This window comes from Lucilia cuprina, chromosome 2, assembly GCF_022045245.1.
Source record: "Lucilia cuprina isolate Lc7/37 chromosome 2, ASM2204524v1, whole genome shotgun sequence".
NCBI classification, from domain to species: domain Eukaryota; kingdom Metazoa; phylum Arthropoda; class Insecta; order Diptera; family Calliphoridae; genus Lucilia; species Lucilia cuprina.
This window is the reverse complement of record NC_060950.1, coordinates 48711887-48729896: the sequence shown is the minus strand read 5'-3', so window position 1 is coordinate 48729896 and position 18010 is coordinate 48711887. Positions and strand designations below refer to the sequence as shown.

General features: G+C 32.8%; 2 protein-coding genes across 4 annotated transcripts in view; one reads left to right on the top strand and one right to left on the bottom strand.

Annotated features, from left to right (window-relative positions):
* LOC111681656 overlaps positions 1 to 18010 on the bottom strand; it is a 99873-nt gene that overhangs the window by 42007 nt on the left and 39856 nt on the right. For all 3 annotated transcript variants that reach the window (XM_046949698.1, XM_046949708.1, XM_046949701.1), the window contains exons 2-3: positions 542 to 800; positions 288 to 485 (exon numbers count right to left, since the gene is read on the bottom strand). In XM_046949698.1, coding sequence (XP_046805654.1) covers positions 288 to 485; positions 542 to 790 — 447 coding nt within the window. In that variant the 5' untranslated portion in view covers positions 791 to 800. The remainder of the gene's footprint in view (positions 1 to 287; positions 486 to 541; positions 801 to 18010) is intronic.
* Positions 15028 to 15981, top strand: LOC124420906 (uncharacterized protein K02A2.6-like). Its single transcript, XM_046955353.1, has one exon. It carries the CDS (start codon positions 15028 to 15030, stop codon positions 15979 to 15981), a length of 954 nt encoding a protein of 317 aa, XP_046811309.1.

Genomic DNA, 18010 nt, shown 5'->3' with positions numbered 1-18010 from the left:
GAAAAACTCGCCCTAAGTCCTCCAGATCAAAGACAAATTAAAGAAAATTAAACTCCAAGCTCCCCTGAAAATCAAATACATTCACCAGTAAAAAACATTATTCACGAAATAAAAAACAGCGAGAAACGCCCAGCATAAAAAGTTGGTAAATATATATTTTGCATAAAAAATATGTTTAGATTATAATTTCGCATACGAAAAAATTCCATTTTGGGTACTAATATAATATACTAATTTTTAATTATTTTGTTACTAACTTACCAAAATTTGATCTTAAACAGACTTACCATATTTTCATTTCGAAATGTAACAAGAAGTTTATTACTTCTTCGATCAAATAATGAAGTAGTCGAATTGTAATTATTTATAAATCTTAAACTAGCGTGTTCATACGAAGATAAATCGTTGCAGAATCGTAATAAAAATACACTTTTATGAAACTGGTAGCATATTAAAACAACTTCTTTTAATTTCTGTATCCAATTCTATAAAAATATAAAATATAAATATGATCCCAAAATAACAGTTGATGAATACTTACTCCAATAAACTTTTTAGGTTTATTAAAAGGGATATTGAACGGCAAATCTTCCGGCCACCATTCAGGCTCACTGCAGTCCACTTGACCTTGTAAGTTAATATGCCCCAACGAACACTGAACCATGAATGGTATAAACCTCTCTAACTGTGACTCAGATATTTTTTCTAATGATGTAGGATACCCATTTGCAAAAAGCAAAGGTAAATTGGATATCATATTATTTTGAAGAATTTCTTCCTGTTCATCCATTTGTTTATATCTTAAATGAAACAAAACACACATTAATACATATACACATACATAAATAAATAATAAAAAAGTTATACACTCAAACCTCGTTTTATGCGTATTAATTTTGTGCGAATTTGAAAATTCTAAAATTTTTCTTTGCAAAAATAATTTTTAGAAAAAATGTTGTTCTACATACATCAAAAAAAGTTCTCAAAGAAGTACTACTACTGATTTTTTACCAATTCTGGTTCGGATATATAAAGTAATCTTCAAATCCTTTGTACATGAAGAAATATTATTTTTTATTTTTAAGAAATTTTGTTATATGTTATTATTTGTTACCTTTATTTTTCATAATTATATCCTTCACCTTCGTAAGAAGGGTATATATACAACTTTGTCATTCCGTTTGTAATTTCTATAATATAATTTTCCGACCGTATAAAGTATATATATTCTGGATCCTTATAGATAGCGGAGTCGATTTAGCCATGTCCATCTGTCTGTCTGTTGAAATCAGTTTTTAGAGGACCCCAGATATCGGCGAGATCCGAATCTTCAATAATTCTATTAAACATGCTTTCAAAAAGATCGCTATTTAAAATCAGCAAAATTGGTAGGTAAATAACGGAGATATGAGCAAAAATCCGAGACAACCTCTGAAAATTTCATATTTTTTTCATGCTTTGTTTCATAAGCAACAACAACACTGTATATTGGAAATAGATAACACGTGTGTGTAGATAAATTTGGTTTTTCAGCTGTGTATTCCGTTTTGTATGTTTAGATGCTGTTGGCGTCATTGTGTATTTTGTTTTGTTTTTGTGAATTATGTTCGTATATTTGGAAGTAGGTTAGTTTTATTGTATGTAGCTAGTGTATCGTTTTGTGCGAATTCGAATTATGCGTTTTTTGCGAAACAAATTAATCGCATAAAACGAGGCTTGAATGTATGCAGATTAACTACTAAGGTTTAAAATTACTAATATTTAACCCAATTTTCACCAACATTTATTTTATAAATTTAACTAAAAAAAATACTAACTGCCTGTTAGGCTAACGTTGACTATTTAACAGTAAGTCAATATTTTCGTTTCCACCATCCTTCAGTTAGATAACTTTAAAATAATTGTTTACTGTAGGCAACATTTTATACCCCATTTACACAAAGTAGAATTTTCACCACAAATAAAATACTTGAAGTACTTCCAATATTGGTGAAAAACCTATGAATTTTACATTAGCGTGTAATGACACGGAGGGATGTTGTTCATTTTTGACAACTATGAACCACGTCTAATCTTATTCATAGATGCAATAAAAATCCGATATTTAGATGTCAAAAATAAACCGAATTCGTTCAATGACTTCCTTAATTTCATTGGTTTTTCACCAAAGTTTGATGTACTCTGAATATGTTATTTGTAGTGACTTTTCTACATCTCTTTCCTCACTTTTAATTGGGTTTTCATTTGTAAGGAAATATTTGGTTTATAAAAGCGAAAGATATATAATCGCATTTTTAGATGTGATTAATATGTCGTTTGTAGAGTATGACATCAATTATTTTTTGTTGGGTGGTTGATTTTTACTAGATTTCCCATACAAAACTAAAACTACTTGTTAATTAGATTTCGATAAAATCTACTCAAAATATAATAGTTTTTAGAGATGCGACTCTGTTTTATCCTAAATAATACTATAAAATACGACGCGAGAAAAACAAACCAACCCAGCAAAAAATAAATGATGTCATACTTTACAAACGACATCTAAATCACATCTAAAAATGCGATTATATATTTTTCGCTTTTATAAACCAAATATTTCCTTATAAATGAAAACCAAGTTAAAAGTGAGGAATGAGATGTAGAAAAATCACTACAATAACATATTCGAAGTACATCAAACTTTGGTGAAAAACCAATGAAATTAACTTAAGCATGTCATTGAACGAATTCGGTTTATTTTTGAAATCTAAATATCGGATTTTTATTGCATATATGAATAAAATTAGATGTAGTTCATAGTTGTCAAAAATGAACAATATTCCTTCAATGACACGCTAATGTAAAATTCATAGGTTTTTCACCAAGTATGTTATTTGTGGTGAAAATTCTACTTCTTTTTCCTCACTTTTTTTGCTGGGAAACAAAAAAACTAATACCCAGGAAAAATTTAAGAACTTGTTCTAAAAACTGCTAGTTTTAGAACGGGTGAAAACAGAACCACTTCAGATTATTAAACAACATCCTTGGAACACGTTCCTTAGAATATTGTTGTGTTTTTTAAATACTTCTAAATAGTTTTCAAGGAACTAGTTCTTTAAAACTAGTTATACATTGCTACTACACTAGTTCAATGGAACGTATACTAATTCCGAAACAACTTCTTGGAATCAATTGAAAAAATGTTAAAAAATTAAAAATTTATAAACTAATTTTTATCGAAATAAAAAACGCGTTCAAATGTATATTTTTGCATTCAACTGAACTACAAGATATAAAAGAGATCCCTAATTCAATGGTACTGAGAGAAGGGAAAGTTAGCTGCTTGTAAAGTACATCCTTACAAAAAATATTTTAAAATAATAGAGGCGCGGACGAATTATATTAAATTTTACGGAAGATATGTATGTAAGTTTTGTAAATAAAATTGGTACAATAGTAAAAATTCCTCAACAGTTTCTCAAAATTGTACCTAATCTTAATAATTTAAAGCTTGAATGAACTAGTTCCAAAGTTGACAAATTCAAACAAAAATCATTGATTAAAGAACTAGTTCCAGAAGCGATCCAAAGAACGAGTGTCGACTCCATAACACTTCCTCAGCACCAGTTCCGAAGGTGACAATTTCGGTCTCAACGCCAAACTAGAATGAGTTCAGCCTAAAATCATGTGTTCGAGAACTAGTTGTGGAACTAATACAATTTTTCCTGGGTATGTCAACAAATTTTTTAAAATCATGAATAAAAAGTTGATTTAAAGAATTTAAATATCTAATTTTTTATTATAAATAAAATGTTAGTAAATATCCTATTATTCCTTTTTATTTTTTATATCAAACACAATTTCAAGAAATATTCGAAAACATGAAATCTTCCTAAATGACGAAAACAGTAACTGTAAACGGTCTAGAGTTTTGAAAAGAATTTTAATGAAATCTACTAGATTTCGTGTATGTGTAAATGGGATATTTCTAATATTTAACAAAATACAAGGAACAAGTCGGTTTAGAGACATTTCTCAAAGAGGCGGGCTACAAAGTTTAATACATTTCTGTCTATATTTCAAAAACTATTTTATTTACCACATTTATACGTCAAATTAAAGTTATTGAAAATACCTTTCCAATGATATGGACCGACCTAGGGATTTTCCCGAAAAATATATTTTTTGACCGACTTTTTTTCATCTAAAAGAAATTGTAAAAATGTCTATATAATTTAATTATAAAAAATTTTAATATCCAATGAAATAAGTTTTTATTTATGATATAAGCCATTTCTGTATCTAGTCAAAAATTATTTATTTATTTAAATAGCAAGATTTTTTCTTTTATGGTATGTCCAACACAGGTTTCGCTTACTAAAGATTTCCAAAAAAACCGACCTATGGTCAGGCTATTTCTCCTGGTATGTCCAACACCGCCTTCGCTTAATTAAGATACGTAATTAAGATAAATAGCCGGCCCACGGCCCGGCGCACTGTACATTGTCTAATAAACAAAATTCAAAAAATTAGTTGTAAAGAATATTAATAAAATATATATCGTTGGAAAGGTAATAAAAAGTCAGCTAAGATATATGTGCAAAAATTTTAATGATACTACTGTCATCAAAAAAGGTCTAAAGTCCATACATTTTTCTATGATAAAAAATGTTGATTACAAATAGTAAAAAATTATTAAAAATCAGAATTTTCAAAAAATTTATTTTTGTGTTTCTGATAACCATGTATATGTGTTAATTTTAAGAAAAATATGTTTGTAAAATACTCCTGCCTAAGATTTTAACATAGCAATGAAAATTTCTTTACAAAATTTAAAAATTTTTCCACAACCTTGAAAAAAATTATTTTTTTTTTGAAATTACATTTTTTCAGAAATTAAAAACTTAATTTAAATTGAATAAAAGTATAATATTAATGAGATATATTTAATAAAAACTCAATTAAGATTTATAAGGTATGGCCACATACCAGCGTTTAAATATGCAGCAATATCACAAGATTCCTTTTGTACGACTATGCAATAAATATAAAACTTTAACATATTTTCATCACTTTACTACTAAAAATATTTGTTATGTTTGCAATTTTTGTTAGCAGACGCAAAATATTGCAAAGCAATCAAAATATATATATTTGTGTTTTAGCAGCACACGCATAAAACAGTCGAACTAATATTGCTTTTGACAAAATTTATTTTGTTGTGATTTTTTTCTAGTTAAAAAAAATTGTTTTTGTTCTGATACTGCAAGTAGCAAAATAAGCAACTGCCAGTTGCAATTTTTCGTATAAAGACTGTACGCCTTATATTTTATACAATACATGTCTAAAGTATTTAGTAAGCAGTAGTGTCCGACCGAACTTTCGGGTACGGGTTCGGGGTTAGGTAAAAAGTGAGGTTCGGCCAATGTTCGGCGTTATCATACATCCTGGCTGTACAATAAATTTCCGATTTCACAGGTACAAAACGCCTTTTTAACTGTTAATTTTTTTGCTGATTTGAGCAGTTAACCAGAATGTGATTAAAAAGCTAAGAAAAGTGAAACATTTAATTTGAATTATCTAGTTTCGACTATAAGTCTTTGATCTCATATGTAAAATTAAAATTTTCTATGTCTTTATTCTTAAACGATTTAGACATGTCAGTCAGTCAGTCTGTCTCTTAAAAGAACGATAGGACCTAAACTATTGTTGCAGATTGATTGGTATTCAAAATAATCAAAATAAGGTTCGCTTTAGAAAATTACTAAAATTCATAACAGGCTTAAAAATACTAGTATTTTTATGAAATAATAATTAAATTTTTTATGAACCAAAATTTCATATAAATCGGCAAATTGAAATTTGCGAATTGTGTTAAGTATTGAAAGTATATTATCTTTATATTATATATATTTTTTATTTTTTAGAAACTGTAATTTTACTGATTCGATAAAATTTATTTTGATTTCGATACACATTTAAAACGAAATTTGGATCACCTTGGATCATAATATGATAATGTATAACAATATTATGATAAATAAAAAAATATCATGATACAATATTTTTACGGTATTTAATCATATGTATTATGATATTTTAAAATTGTTACAATAACGATAATATGATACAATCATAATTTTAACCCCAGCCATGTCTTTCTCTGCGTGCTCTTACAGAGAATTATATCATTGTCAATGAATCGTTTAAAAACCAATAATATAGGTATTAAGATATATGCATTTTACAAAAATAGTTTGTTATTAGAAATTTATTGCTCTCTGGGATTCGAAATTAGTTGATAATTGGCCCAATTGCTAATTAAAGACCCTTTTCAAAAAAATTTATGGATGTTCATATTTTGGTCTTAAATGTTATAAATTTATTACATTTTAATCATAAATGCGTTATCGGATCAAAAACAAAATCAAAAATTTTTCACAAAATCGAAACCACGGGGCTGCCAACATTTTGCCGGCCGCGACGACTGTCCCCTGAAAAGCTTGCAGCAGCTAAAGCCGAATTCTCGTTTCTAATTCAAGCACGAATCTGTAAAGCGTCCAAAAGTAATTGGTGCAGTCCATTGCATATGGTTAAAAAAAAGAGATGGAACATGGAGACTCTGTGGGGACTATCGGTCTTTAAACGCACAAACCATGCCGGACTTCACATGTAATCTGCAAGGTAAAAAATATTTTCAAAAATCGACCTGCAGAAGGCATTTCACAAGGCCCCCATTCACAAAGACGATGGTCCATAAATGGCCATAAGTACTCCCATTGGTTTAAACGAATTCAACTTTATTACTTTCGGTTTACGAAACGCCGCACAAACTTTTTAACGACTAATAAATGAGGTGTTTAGAGGTGTCGAGTTTGTGTTTCCCTACATCGGCGATATCTACATTAGATTAATAAGGAGTGAGATCGAAAAATTCGTAACACACGTTTTTCATTACATTTTTCAACCAAAGTATTATTTGATTTTTTTTTTTTTTGATCAAGTTACCTTTGAAAAACATGTCAGTTATTATGTGTAATGTCAATTATATTAATTTTTTTGTTAATCTGATTAAAATGAGTGATCAGAAAAAAGTGCGTACTGAAATTATTAAATATTTTCAACTAAACCCAACTTGGTCTTACAAAAAGTTGGCCAAGCATACAAAGGTCTGCCGTCAAACTGTTTCCAATGTTATTAAACAGTACCGGGAGAACTTGTCAGTTGATAGAAAACCTGGTTCAGGTAGAAGGAATGGTCCACATGATGTTTCTAAAGCCAAAAAATAGAACGCATTTTCAAAAGAGCTCCCAACACATCCGGTAGGAAAGCAGCTCGGTTAGCTCAGTGCTCGGACTATTTGGTACGAAAAGTTAAAGCTAATGCAGGTTTAAAAACATACAAGGCTCAAAAAGTTCCTGACAGGAACGCTGCTAAAAATTTAGAGGCCAAAAACAGAGCACGGAAATTGAAGTCAAGTTTTATAAAAAATATTCTTGCTGCATAATGGATGACGAAACGTATGTTCTGGCAGATTTTTCGCAACTTCCAGGTCAAAAGTTTTATGTTGCTGATGCTCGAGGGAATGTTGAAGAAAAGTTTAGGACCCAAAAGCAGACAAAATTTCCCAGAAAGTTCTTGGTATGGCAAGCAATATGCAGTTGCGGCAAAAGAAGCCAATAATTTGTTACAACGGGCTCTATAAATACCGAAATTTACATCAAGGAATGTTTACAAAAAAGGCTGCTTCCATTCATAAGACTTCATAATGTGTCCACTTATTTTTGGCCTGACTTGGCATCCTGTCACTATGCGCATCTCGTATCCCCTGAGGGCACCTAAAAAGTTGCTGTGAAAAAAAATTGCAAGAAACCGGTTGACGCACGAGGTCTCAAAAGATTTTACAGAAAATTTTTACCGAACACTTTAGCTTATCAAGGAGTTTTGCAAATTATGATTAGTGGCAACAAAAAGAATGATACCACACCATTAACATGGACTCATACAATCGAAAACGCATTTAATCGATGCAAAAATGAATTGGAAAACTCCACATTACTTACTAATCCAGTTCCCGATGCCGAATTAGCAATGTTGACTCGTTAGACACAGCGGTAGGTGCAGCGCTAATCCAAAAAGTTGACGCCAAAATGCAGGCTATAGCTTTTTATTCGAAAAAGCTACCTACGACCGAGAGTTAGCAGCCCTCTATCAGGCTGTATCTCACTTTCGGTATGCAATAGATGAACGCCCATATTACATAGTCACCGACCATCGCCCATTAATTTTCGCCTACAGACAAAAAATGGAAAACGCGCCACCACTAAGTTAAGACAGCTCGACTTTATCAGTTTACAACTGACATACGTCACACACCCGGCAAAGAGAATGCAACAGATGATGCACTCTCTAGAATACAGACATTATACAACAACAAATATAGCCTACAAACCATTAATTTAAACAATTTAGCAACAGCACAAAAAAGTGACAAGGATATGTAAAACTATCTGCATGATCAAGGTACGTCAGCTAAATCACTTATATTAAAACGTTTAAGTCTTTTAGGCTGTGAAGAGGAAATTTTTTGCGATATATCTACTTCCCGTATTCGATCTTTCGTCCCCAAAAGTTTTCGCCGCCAAATTATAAACTCATTACACAACCTAGCCCACAACATAGAGAGACGTTGCGAATTTCGTCAAATCGTGTTTAGCTTGTCAACGTTCAATAACGAACCGTCACACAAAACAAGTCCTGATATGTACGATCCTCCAAACAAATGGTTTTCGCATATTAACATCGATATTGTTGGACCATTCCCTTTATGTGAAGGAAAGCGCTTCTGCCTCACTATAATCGACAGGTTCACAAGATGGACCGAGGCTGTACCAATACCGACATGTAAGCTGAAACAGTAGCTAAAGCCTTAATTACCAAATGGTTTTCTAGATTTGGTGTTCCGCAGCGTACTACGTCTGATAAACAGACAGTTTAAGTCGTGAGTTTTCTTTGAACTTATGCAAACGATTGGTCTGTGTTATTTTTAAACCCGATTTAAATGCTTCGCCCGCAAAGCTCGTGTATGGTACCACCTTAAGAATTCCAGGAGATTTTTTTAAGCAAAGGTACTGAAACATTTTTGATTTTGTAGCAGAATTCAGCCGACACAAGCTTCACATTACTCTCTTAGTTCGACGTTTATTTCGAAAGACCTGCATTCTTCAACACAAGTATTAGATAGATCTTTCGTCCCCAAAAGTTTTCGCTGCCAAATCATAAACTCATTACACAACCTAGCCCACAACCTAGAGAGACGTTGCGAATTTCGTCAAATCGTGTTTAGCTTGTCAACGTTCAATAACGAACCGTCACACAAAACAAGTCCTGATATGTACGATCCTCCAAACAAATGGTTTTCGCATATTAACATCGATATTGTTGGACCATTCCCTTTATGTGAAGGAAAGCGCTTCTGCCTCACTATAATCGACAGGTTCACAAGATGGACCGAGGCTGTACCAATACCGACATGTAAGCTGAAACAGTAGCTAAAGCCTTAATTACCAAATGGTTTGCTAGATTTAGTGTTCCGCAGCGTACTACGTCTGATAAACAGACAGTTTAAGTCGTGAGTTTTCTTTGAACTTATGCAAACGATTGGTCTGTGTTATTTTTAAACCCGATTTAAATGCTTCGCCCGCAAAGCTCGTGTATGGTACCACCTTAAGAATTCCAGGAGATTTTTTTAAGCAAAGGTACTGAAACATTTTTGATTTTGTAGCAGAATTCAGCCGACACAAGCTTCACATTACTCTCTTAGTTCGACGTTTATTTCGAAAGACCTGCATTCTTCAACACAAGTATTAGATAGAAACGAGTCAATTCGTCCCTCGCTCACCCCTACGATGGGCCATACTTAGTATTAAAACGTTTTGATAAATATTTTACTATAATTAAATACGGTCGAAAATCAAATAAAATATAGACATTAAATTTTTAACCCTAAAATAGACCGAAAAAAAATTTTACGTCCTTTTGCTTACAATCGAATTGGTGAAATTTTCGACGTGATTTGAAACATAATATTTTGAAGTTAAAAAATATAAAGAACAATTAATTCTGCTTCCACACTATTCTATCTCATGATGAAATAATAAAACATAAACAAACAAATTTAACATACGTGTACACCTTTTTGTGGATTTCCTACAAATACACCATCTATTACCAAAATGAACGCATTAAAATTGTATTATAATTTATAATACATTAGAAAATTTAGTTTTAACTGTTTTTTAATTATACTGTATACATATATAATTTTAAAAAGAACATATACCATTCGACCAAATATAGAAATATTACACATTATTTTATAAAGTTATAGTTTTATAAAAATTTTACTTCAAAAATAATTTAAAAATACACTTGTTTCATTGGGCGGATATTTATTTTTATGATATACATAAATATTGAACGCAGATTTTAAAGATATAAACAATTACTCTTTTAATTATAAATTTAAATTATTTTGGTTTCCTGAAAATTAAATTAATACCTATGCAAATAAAAGGATTTTGCGCATATGGCAACCCGAAATTGTACATTTCGACAGCTGTATACAGCTTTCATTAAAAAAATAACAATTAGCTGTTGAATTGACTTCGCCTTATAAGTGCACCCTGTTCTATTAATTCTAAAACTTAACGGATGTATTCATAAAAACTTATTTTAGGTTTATTAACCAATCGTATTCATAAACCATTGACAATTGACCAGCACCATTTAGAAATTCCCGTCTGTCAACCAAATGATGCTAAGCTAATTGTTTTTATGTATTTTTGGGGGAGTTTTCCAGTTTTTCCACTGAATCTGAGGGAGGTCAGAATGGGAAATTATTATTCCCCGTGGACCAAACAACTGGAATAAACAAATATGAAAAATAAAAAGAAAAAAGTTACGGTGTAGGCCCTAAATAACCCAGTACCGGCGGCAAGTGTTGATCTACTCGAGAGTCACGTGTCGTTGTCATCCTGCAATCGTTAGCAAAATACTACTACGGGGATGGCTATCTTGGCCTCCGTGGCGGACAATGCGTCAAGTGTACAGCATACCACTGGCAAAAGAGAGTAGATGAAGTAGATCAAATAGTGAAAATGGTGAGTGATAGCATAGCTAAACTACCTATTACTAAGAAAATACTTTCTGGAGCACAGAGGAGGAAGTTTAAAAAGATGCTTCAGGAAATCATAGTTAGTCAATCCCATGACACTCCAAAGGAAAAATCGGACTCTTTCACAAAATCTGAGGAAAAAGGATCAGGTCTCCCGAGGAGTTGACAACTGTGAATAAACCTAAGAAGAAAAAAGTCTCCCCGTCACAGTCGAAGCCAAGCCATACTTCACTCAAAGGAACCTCAAGTGAGAATCCTGCGAGTAAGGGTGACAACGCCAAGCCAGATATTCCGAAGACGAACACGTCGGCGAAATCAACCTCGAAGGTAAGGACATCTAAAAAGAAGCCATGAAAAACGGGGAAGGAGAAGCTAGACGGAGGAAAAGAGCCGCCATCTTACGTCAAAGTCGCCAGAAGTATGCACCGGGACGATCTCTGCTATGCAGTTTACAATGCCGGTAATCCGACAGACAAAATTCCAATAGATCCAATAGATTCCAATAGACCAACAGAGTAAAATAGAAGACCTGGTCAACAATAAGGATAGTGGACCATGCAATCGCTTCAAAGGGCAAACAACCAATAGAGAGCGAGAGCTGCGAGTTCAGCATGGGCGTGATTTTGATGAGGTTGGCATCTCGCTAATGTGTTAGCACACTAAAGAACTTGGTGGAAAGTATCCCTCCTCCCTGGGACAGCGCTAGGCTGGGACTGGCAAAGACGAGCGAGCTTACGGTGCTCTTAAAGTCCACTGTCTACATAAAAGGATGGGACAGTAAACTGGCTAATGAATGTATACTGGAAATTCTTGGAGGTCAAAATGCTGAGCTGGCCGTGGAAAAATGGGATGTCTTTTACAGGAAAGAATAACCTGAGGGAACTTTATTTGTAGTAGGTATCGACCAGAAATCCATGGCCAAGAATAAAGGTGCCGATTGGAAGGGCTGTCACAACAAGACTCTAAAAGGACACTAAAAACCCTAAAACCACAGCATCAGTATCCACTACTAATAACGTTGAGGAGTCAAATCCTAAAATTAACTCGCCAGAAGAAAGTGTAATTGCCCTTTCCAAAAATTGGGAAGGCGCCGATTGAGGAGTCAAATGCTAAAAGCGAGGAGGAAATCACTCACCCGCCAGAAGACAGAACAGCAGTGCTCTCCAGAATTGGGAATGCGTCTATTAACAAGTACTGCTATTCCTATGCCTGATAATGACACCGCAGATCCATCAACAGTACCTACTGAATTAAGTAATAGCCACTTCAGGCTACCCGGAGGAGTCAAATGCAAAGAGCGAGGAGGTGACCACAAACTCGCTGGAAGACAGTTTGGATGACCATGATTGAGGTTATCAAAATAAACGTCCATCGGAGCGAGACAGCTACAAACGCTCTGAAGGCTAAAATTAACACAGGTAAAGGATTTAGACCTGTCTGCTATGCAGACGATGTCGTAATACTTTTAAAGTGAATGGATCCAAATTACTTGTGTAGAAGAGCTTAGGAGGCTCTGAATACGGCCTTGTGCTGGGCTCAACCTAGAGGCCGGCGAAGACGGAAATCTGTCTTTTCACAAGAAAGACAAAAATGTCTACATATACCGAACCTTGCATCCTGAGCAAGAAGATACCGGTAACAGACAAAGTTAACTACTTAGGTGTAATACTTGACCGAAAATTAAAATGGAGACACCACATGTTATTAGACCAATTCTAGCTTATGCTTCAATAATCTGGTGGACTGCTTCGGACAAAAAGTGTAATATCAAACTACTACAGGGAGTTCAGCGTACATGCTGCTTAGGTATAAGTGGTGCAATGTGTACTACTTCAACGAAGGTCTGGAAACGTTGCTAGATATTCCACCCATTGAAACATATATACGATATGAGGCGGCGCTTACAGCCGAACTCTTTACTTTAGGCGAAATGGTCAAAAACGGTTATAGGACACGTCATCAATGTATACTGGACACATTGGAAGGTTATACACATTTATCGGACGTGCCTGATAATCCCAGATAGAATGTCTTCGTCAAGCGGAACATTGGAGCAAATACCAGTAGGAATTAGAATAATTATGGCTTAATATATTTACCGACAGTTAGAAGGGAATTAGGGCGATATCAGGTGATAGAATTAAATCTAACATCGTATTGAATTGTAAGAAAGCTTTAACTGAACACTCTCCCAGAGGTAAGGTTTACATCATATAGGTACCAGGCCACTCGGGAGTAGTCGGCAACGAAAGGGCGAATGTAAAAGCTTTAAATGGAAGGGAGCTCCATGTAGTTAACCTGCCAGACGCAAAACCATAAGACGCAACAAAAGCTGAATTAAAAATCTGGATGTGAGAATTCCATAAGGGCTCTTGGGTAGAACCACAAAGATTCTATGGGGTGACCCTGATGAACTGAACTTTTGAATTCATATCCCAACAGTATTTTCATCAGAACTAGTAACCCGAAGTGCTTCAAATTCGAGTGAAACACCAATGAATTTTACATTAGCGTGTCATTGGAGGGATATTGTTCATTTTTGGCAACTCTGAACTACATCTTATCTGATTTTTAGATGAGGTAAAATCCGATATTTGGATGTCAAAAATAAAACACATCTTAATGACACGCTTATGTAAATTTTACTGGTTTTTCACCAAACCTTGATGAACTTCAAATATGTTATTTGTAATAGATAGCTCAGGTATTTGTCCATCAGACCTAGGAACAGGAAGCAATAAAGCATCTTCCAAGACCTAGGAACATAGCCGAACTTCAATCATTTATGGGAAAAATTAATTATTATTGTTCTTTTATAAAAAATTACTCAACTATTTGCGGCCCACTTAACCTTTTGCGTAAGAAAAATCACAAATTTGTTTGGGGTGATGAACAGGAAACAGCTTTTCAGGAATTAAAAAGGCAGTTGATTGAAATAGCTCAACTTGTACATTTTGATGCAAAATTGCCTATTATACTAGCTACAGATGCATCATCATATGGTATTGGGGCTGTAATTTCACACACTTATCCTGACGGATCAGAACGACCCATAGCATACGCTTCAAAGACTTTGAATGATCATCAAACTACAGTCAGATCGAAAAAGAGGGTCTTTCCATAGTTTATGGTGTCCAAAAATTTCATCAATATTTATATGGAAGAAAGTTTATACTCTGTACCGACCATAAACCTTTGATGTCAATATTTAGTCCTGTGAAAGGCATTCATAGCACAACAGCACACAGGCTGCAAAGATGGGCATTAATACTTGCAAGTTATAATTATGAAATACGTTATAAGAGTACTAAACAACATGCCAATGCGGATGCATTATTCAGACTTCCTTACAAAGGTGATTCCGAGTTTGATAATTCGATTGAATTTAACGATATTACAGTAGATGAGCATCTTGATAATTTTCCAATTGACTCGAAAAAGGTTGCAGAATATTCCAGGAATGATGAAGTTTTAAGTAAAGTTTATTACTATATTATGAATGGTTGGCCTGATAAGGTAATAGAAAAAGAACTACTTCCATATTTCCGCCATTGTTTGAATTTAACACAAAATAAAGGTGTATTAATTATGCAAACTGATTACAGTCGTGTAATAATTCCAAATCAATTAAGGAAAGAAGTTTTACAAATGATACACCAAGGCCATTGGGGGATTGTTCGTATGAAGCAAATAAGTAGACGATATTGCTGGTGGCCACGTATTGATGAGACATAGCAAACATTACTTCCTCTTGTCATGCATGCAATGTATATAGTTCAGATCCTCCGAAACAGTTTTCTTCTTGGCCTGAATTTACATTCCCTTGGCAGCGAATACACTTAGATTACACTGGGCCTTTTAATGATTATATGTGGTTAATTGTAGTTGACTCATATTCTCAGTTTCCATACGTAGCTAAGATTAAAAATGCTACATCAACTTCTACAATAAAATCATTACAAAGCATATTTGCTATTGAAGGCCTACCTGAAACAATCATAACTGATAATGGTACTCAGTTCAGTACAAAAGAGTTTAACAAATTTTGTGAAATCAATGGAATTCAACATTTAACAACAGCACCTTTTCACCCAGCATCGAATGGATTGGCAGAACGATTTGTTCGTTCATTCAAAACTTGTTTAAAGAAAGAATTAACTAGTGGCAATAATTTAAATTCTTCTCTTTTAGCGTATCTCACAACATACAGATCAACCCCTAATAAAGATGGAAAATCTCCTGCAGAAATTATCCATGGCCGCCAACCTCGCACCCTACTCTCATTGTTAAAACCTCCTATTAATACTTCGAACAAAACAACCAACGATGTATCCGATTTAAATCACTTTAAAGAAAACGATAACGTGTTATGTAAAAATTTTGGTTCGGGGGAAAAATGGCTGCGTGGAATTATTTTAAGACGTATTGGCTCTGTGATGTATTTAATTAAAGTTGGTAATAAAACTATTAGAAGACATAAAAATCAACTTAAAAATTTAAAACCCGAATCTGAATATATTGATGTAAACCAAACTTCAAGACAATTAGTGGAAGACTGTTTTCCTCAGGAAATATATTCCAGTCCAGTACCATCGCAACAACATAATGCAGATGAATTACCTTCAACTTCCCGTCAAGATGTACTACTCTCAACGCCAACTAAGTTAAGAAGATCGAAGCGAATAAAACGCAAACCTGAAAATTCTCTCCATCATTTAACAAAAAATTGGCAAGGAGGAATTGATATGTTTATTAATTTAGACTTTATGAAATTGGTTAATCAATATAACTTTGAATTTGTACTTAGACTTGAAAATTTATAATTAGAAATAATTTTTTAATCTTGATTTGAATTTTAAATAAAAAACATTTTTGTATAAACATATTACTGGGTAATGATATTTTTGAACTACGGATTTGCTTGAGTTTAAGATGCCATTTAGGGCCAATCATTAGGTGAAGGATTAGGGATTAAATTAAAATTAATCCCCGAATGTTGTTTTTGAGTACTCAATTGGTTAATTTTGTTTGCTAATTTAAGCGCCCAATGGATGAGGTTTAAACTTGAGCAAGAAATGCAAAAGTGTAAACAGCTGATGCAAAAAATTAATAAAATTTTTACTAAAATAAACATTAATATGATGGATTTATCGATTAGTATAAATTATTATCACAATGTTTTTTTGTTTAAAATTTAAGTTTCATTAATATTTATATTACATTTGCAATTGTCTTCTTTTTTATAAAACATGCATTGTTTTGATAACAAACAGTGACGTTTTCTGTAGTTTTTATGGCAACACTGTGACGTTTTATCGCTAACACAAAAATCCGCTCTTATGAGTTGTATAGTGCAACTATTGCTTAAAAAAGTCATGGAAATTTCATTCACTTTGCACTATTGCAATGTTTTTTTTGCTGGGTAAGAGGGCTATATATATATGTCTGTGACGAATCTTTTATATCCTTTCCCATAGTGTATTTAAAAAATATTAATTTTATAATATTCATACATACTTATTTTATTTTTTCGATTTTATCATTACACAGTGCAACACGAAAAAAATAACCATATACGGACACCACTATATGATAAAAGACCAAAAATAAGAAGACCCGTGTCTTCCAGTTTTGCCCAAAGTCATGCACTTTTTTAGTTATAGGCCCCCAAAGATTTGGGGCCTCGGTGTCACTTTTGAAAAAAGTGAGCATTTTCCCAGTCTCATATCTTACAAACCGTTCCAAATTTTGATTTACTCTCTGAGGAAATGTTGTTGCTCTTATTACAAAAAACCAAAATTGTGAACATATAAAGTAAAAAAACGTTATCTTCATGATCAGAATCTTCAAAAATTAAATTTGTTTTATATTATTTTCCTTTTTCAGACCTATAAGTAGCAAACCGTTTAAAATTTAAGAAAACAGTTAACTACAAAAATGTACCAAAGATCTCAATAAACAACTTTCTAGAACATATGAACTTCTTAGGAATGATATCTAAGTCGAAAAGTGAAAAGTTTCCTGAATTTTTGAAAAATAAAACATTTTCGATTTTTTTGAAATGGGTCTCGAAAAATCCGTCATTTTGAGCTGATTACGGGAAGACTAATTTTAAAAAATTATAGAATATTTCTGGTCCACAAAATGATTTTCAGTGGCTTTGAAAGGCATTTTATTTTTGCTTTTTATCGAAATGTGTGTCAAAATTATCGTAATTTTTAGCTCATACAGAAAAATATTCCAAAAATTATTTGGCATTTGGTTTAGCCCATATCAGAATTTTTTGAAATTTGTATGCTCCTTATAATACAATAAATACCTTTTTTGCGGACCAGATATACACTAAAAACAGTTTTATTTATTTTCCCCATGACAAGTTTAAAATTTCGTAATTTTTGACACCCAATTCCAAAAGATTGCAGAAAAAATGTTTGAATATATTGCACTGAGAACAAGATTTTCAATCGCAGGTAGAGAACTGAGGACCTTTTCAAAAAAATGTTTTTTATCCGTATTTAGTTCATTGAAACGCATCGTTATAGATGTATTCCTCCTAAAAAGTATTCCACGGGACACCCTAATGTTGAAGTAAAGAAAAACCAAATGAAAATAAAAAATTTCGGGAAACTTTTCATTTTTACGATTTACCTATCATTCCTAGAAAGTTCATATGTTTTAGAAAGTTATTCATTGAAATCTTAGGTACATTTTTGTAGTTAACTGTTTTCTTAAATTTAAAACGGTTTGCTACTTATAAGCCTGAATGAGAAAAAACATTAAAAAAATTAATTTTTGCGATTCTGATCATGAAGATAATTATTTGACTTTATATTTTCACAATTTTGGTTCTTT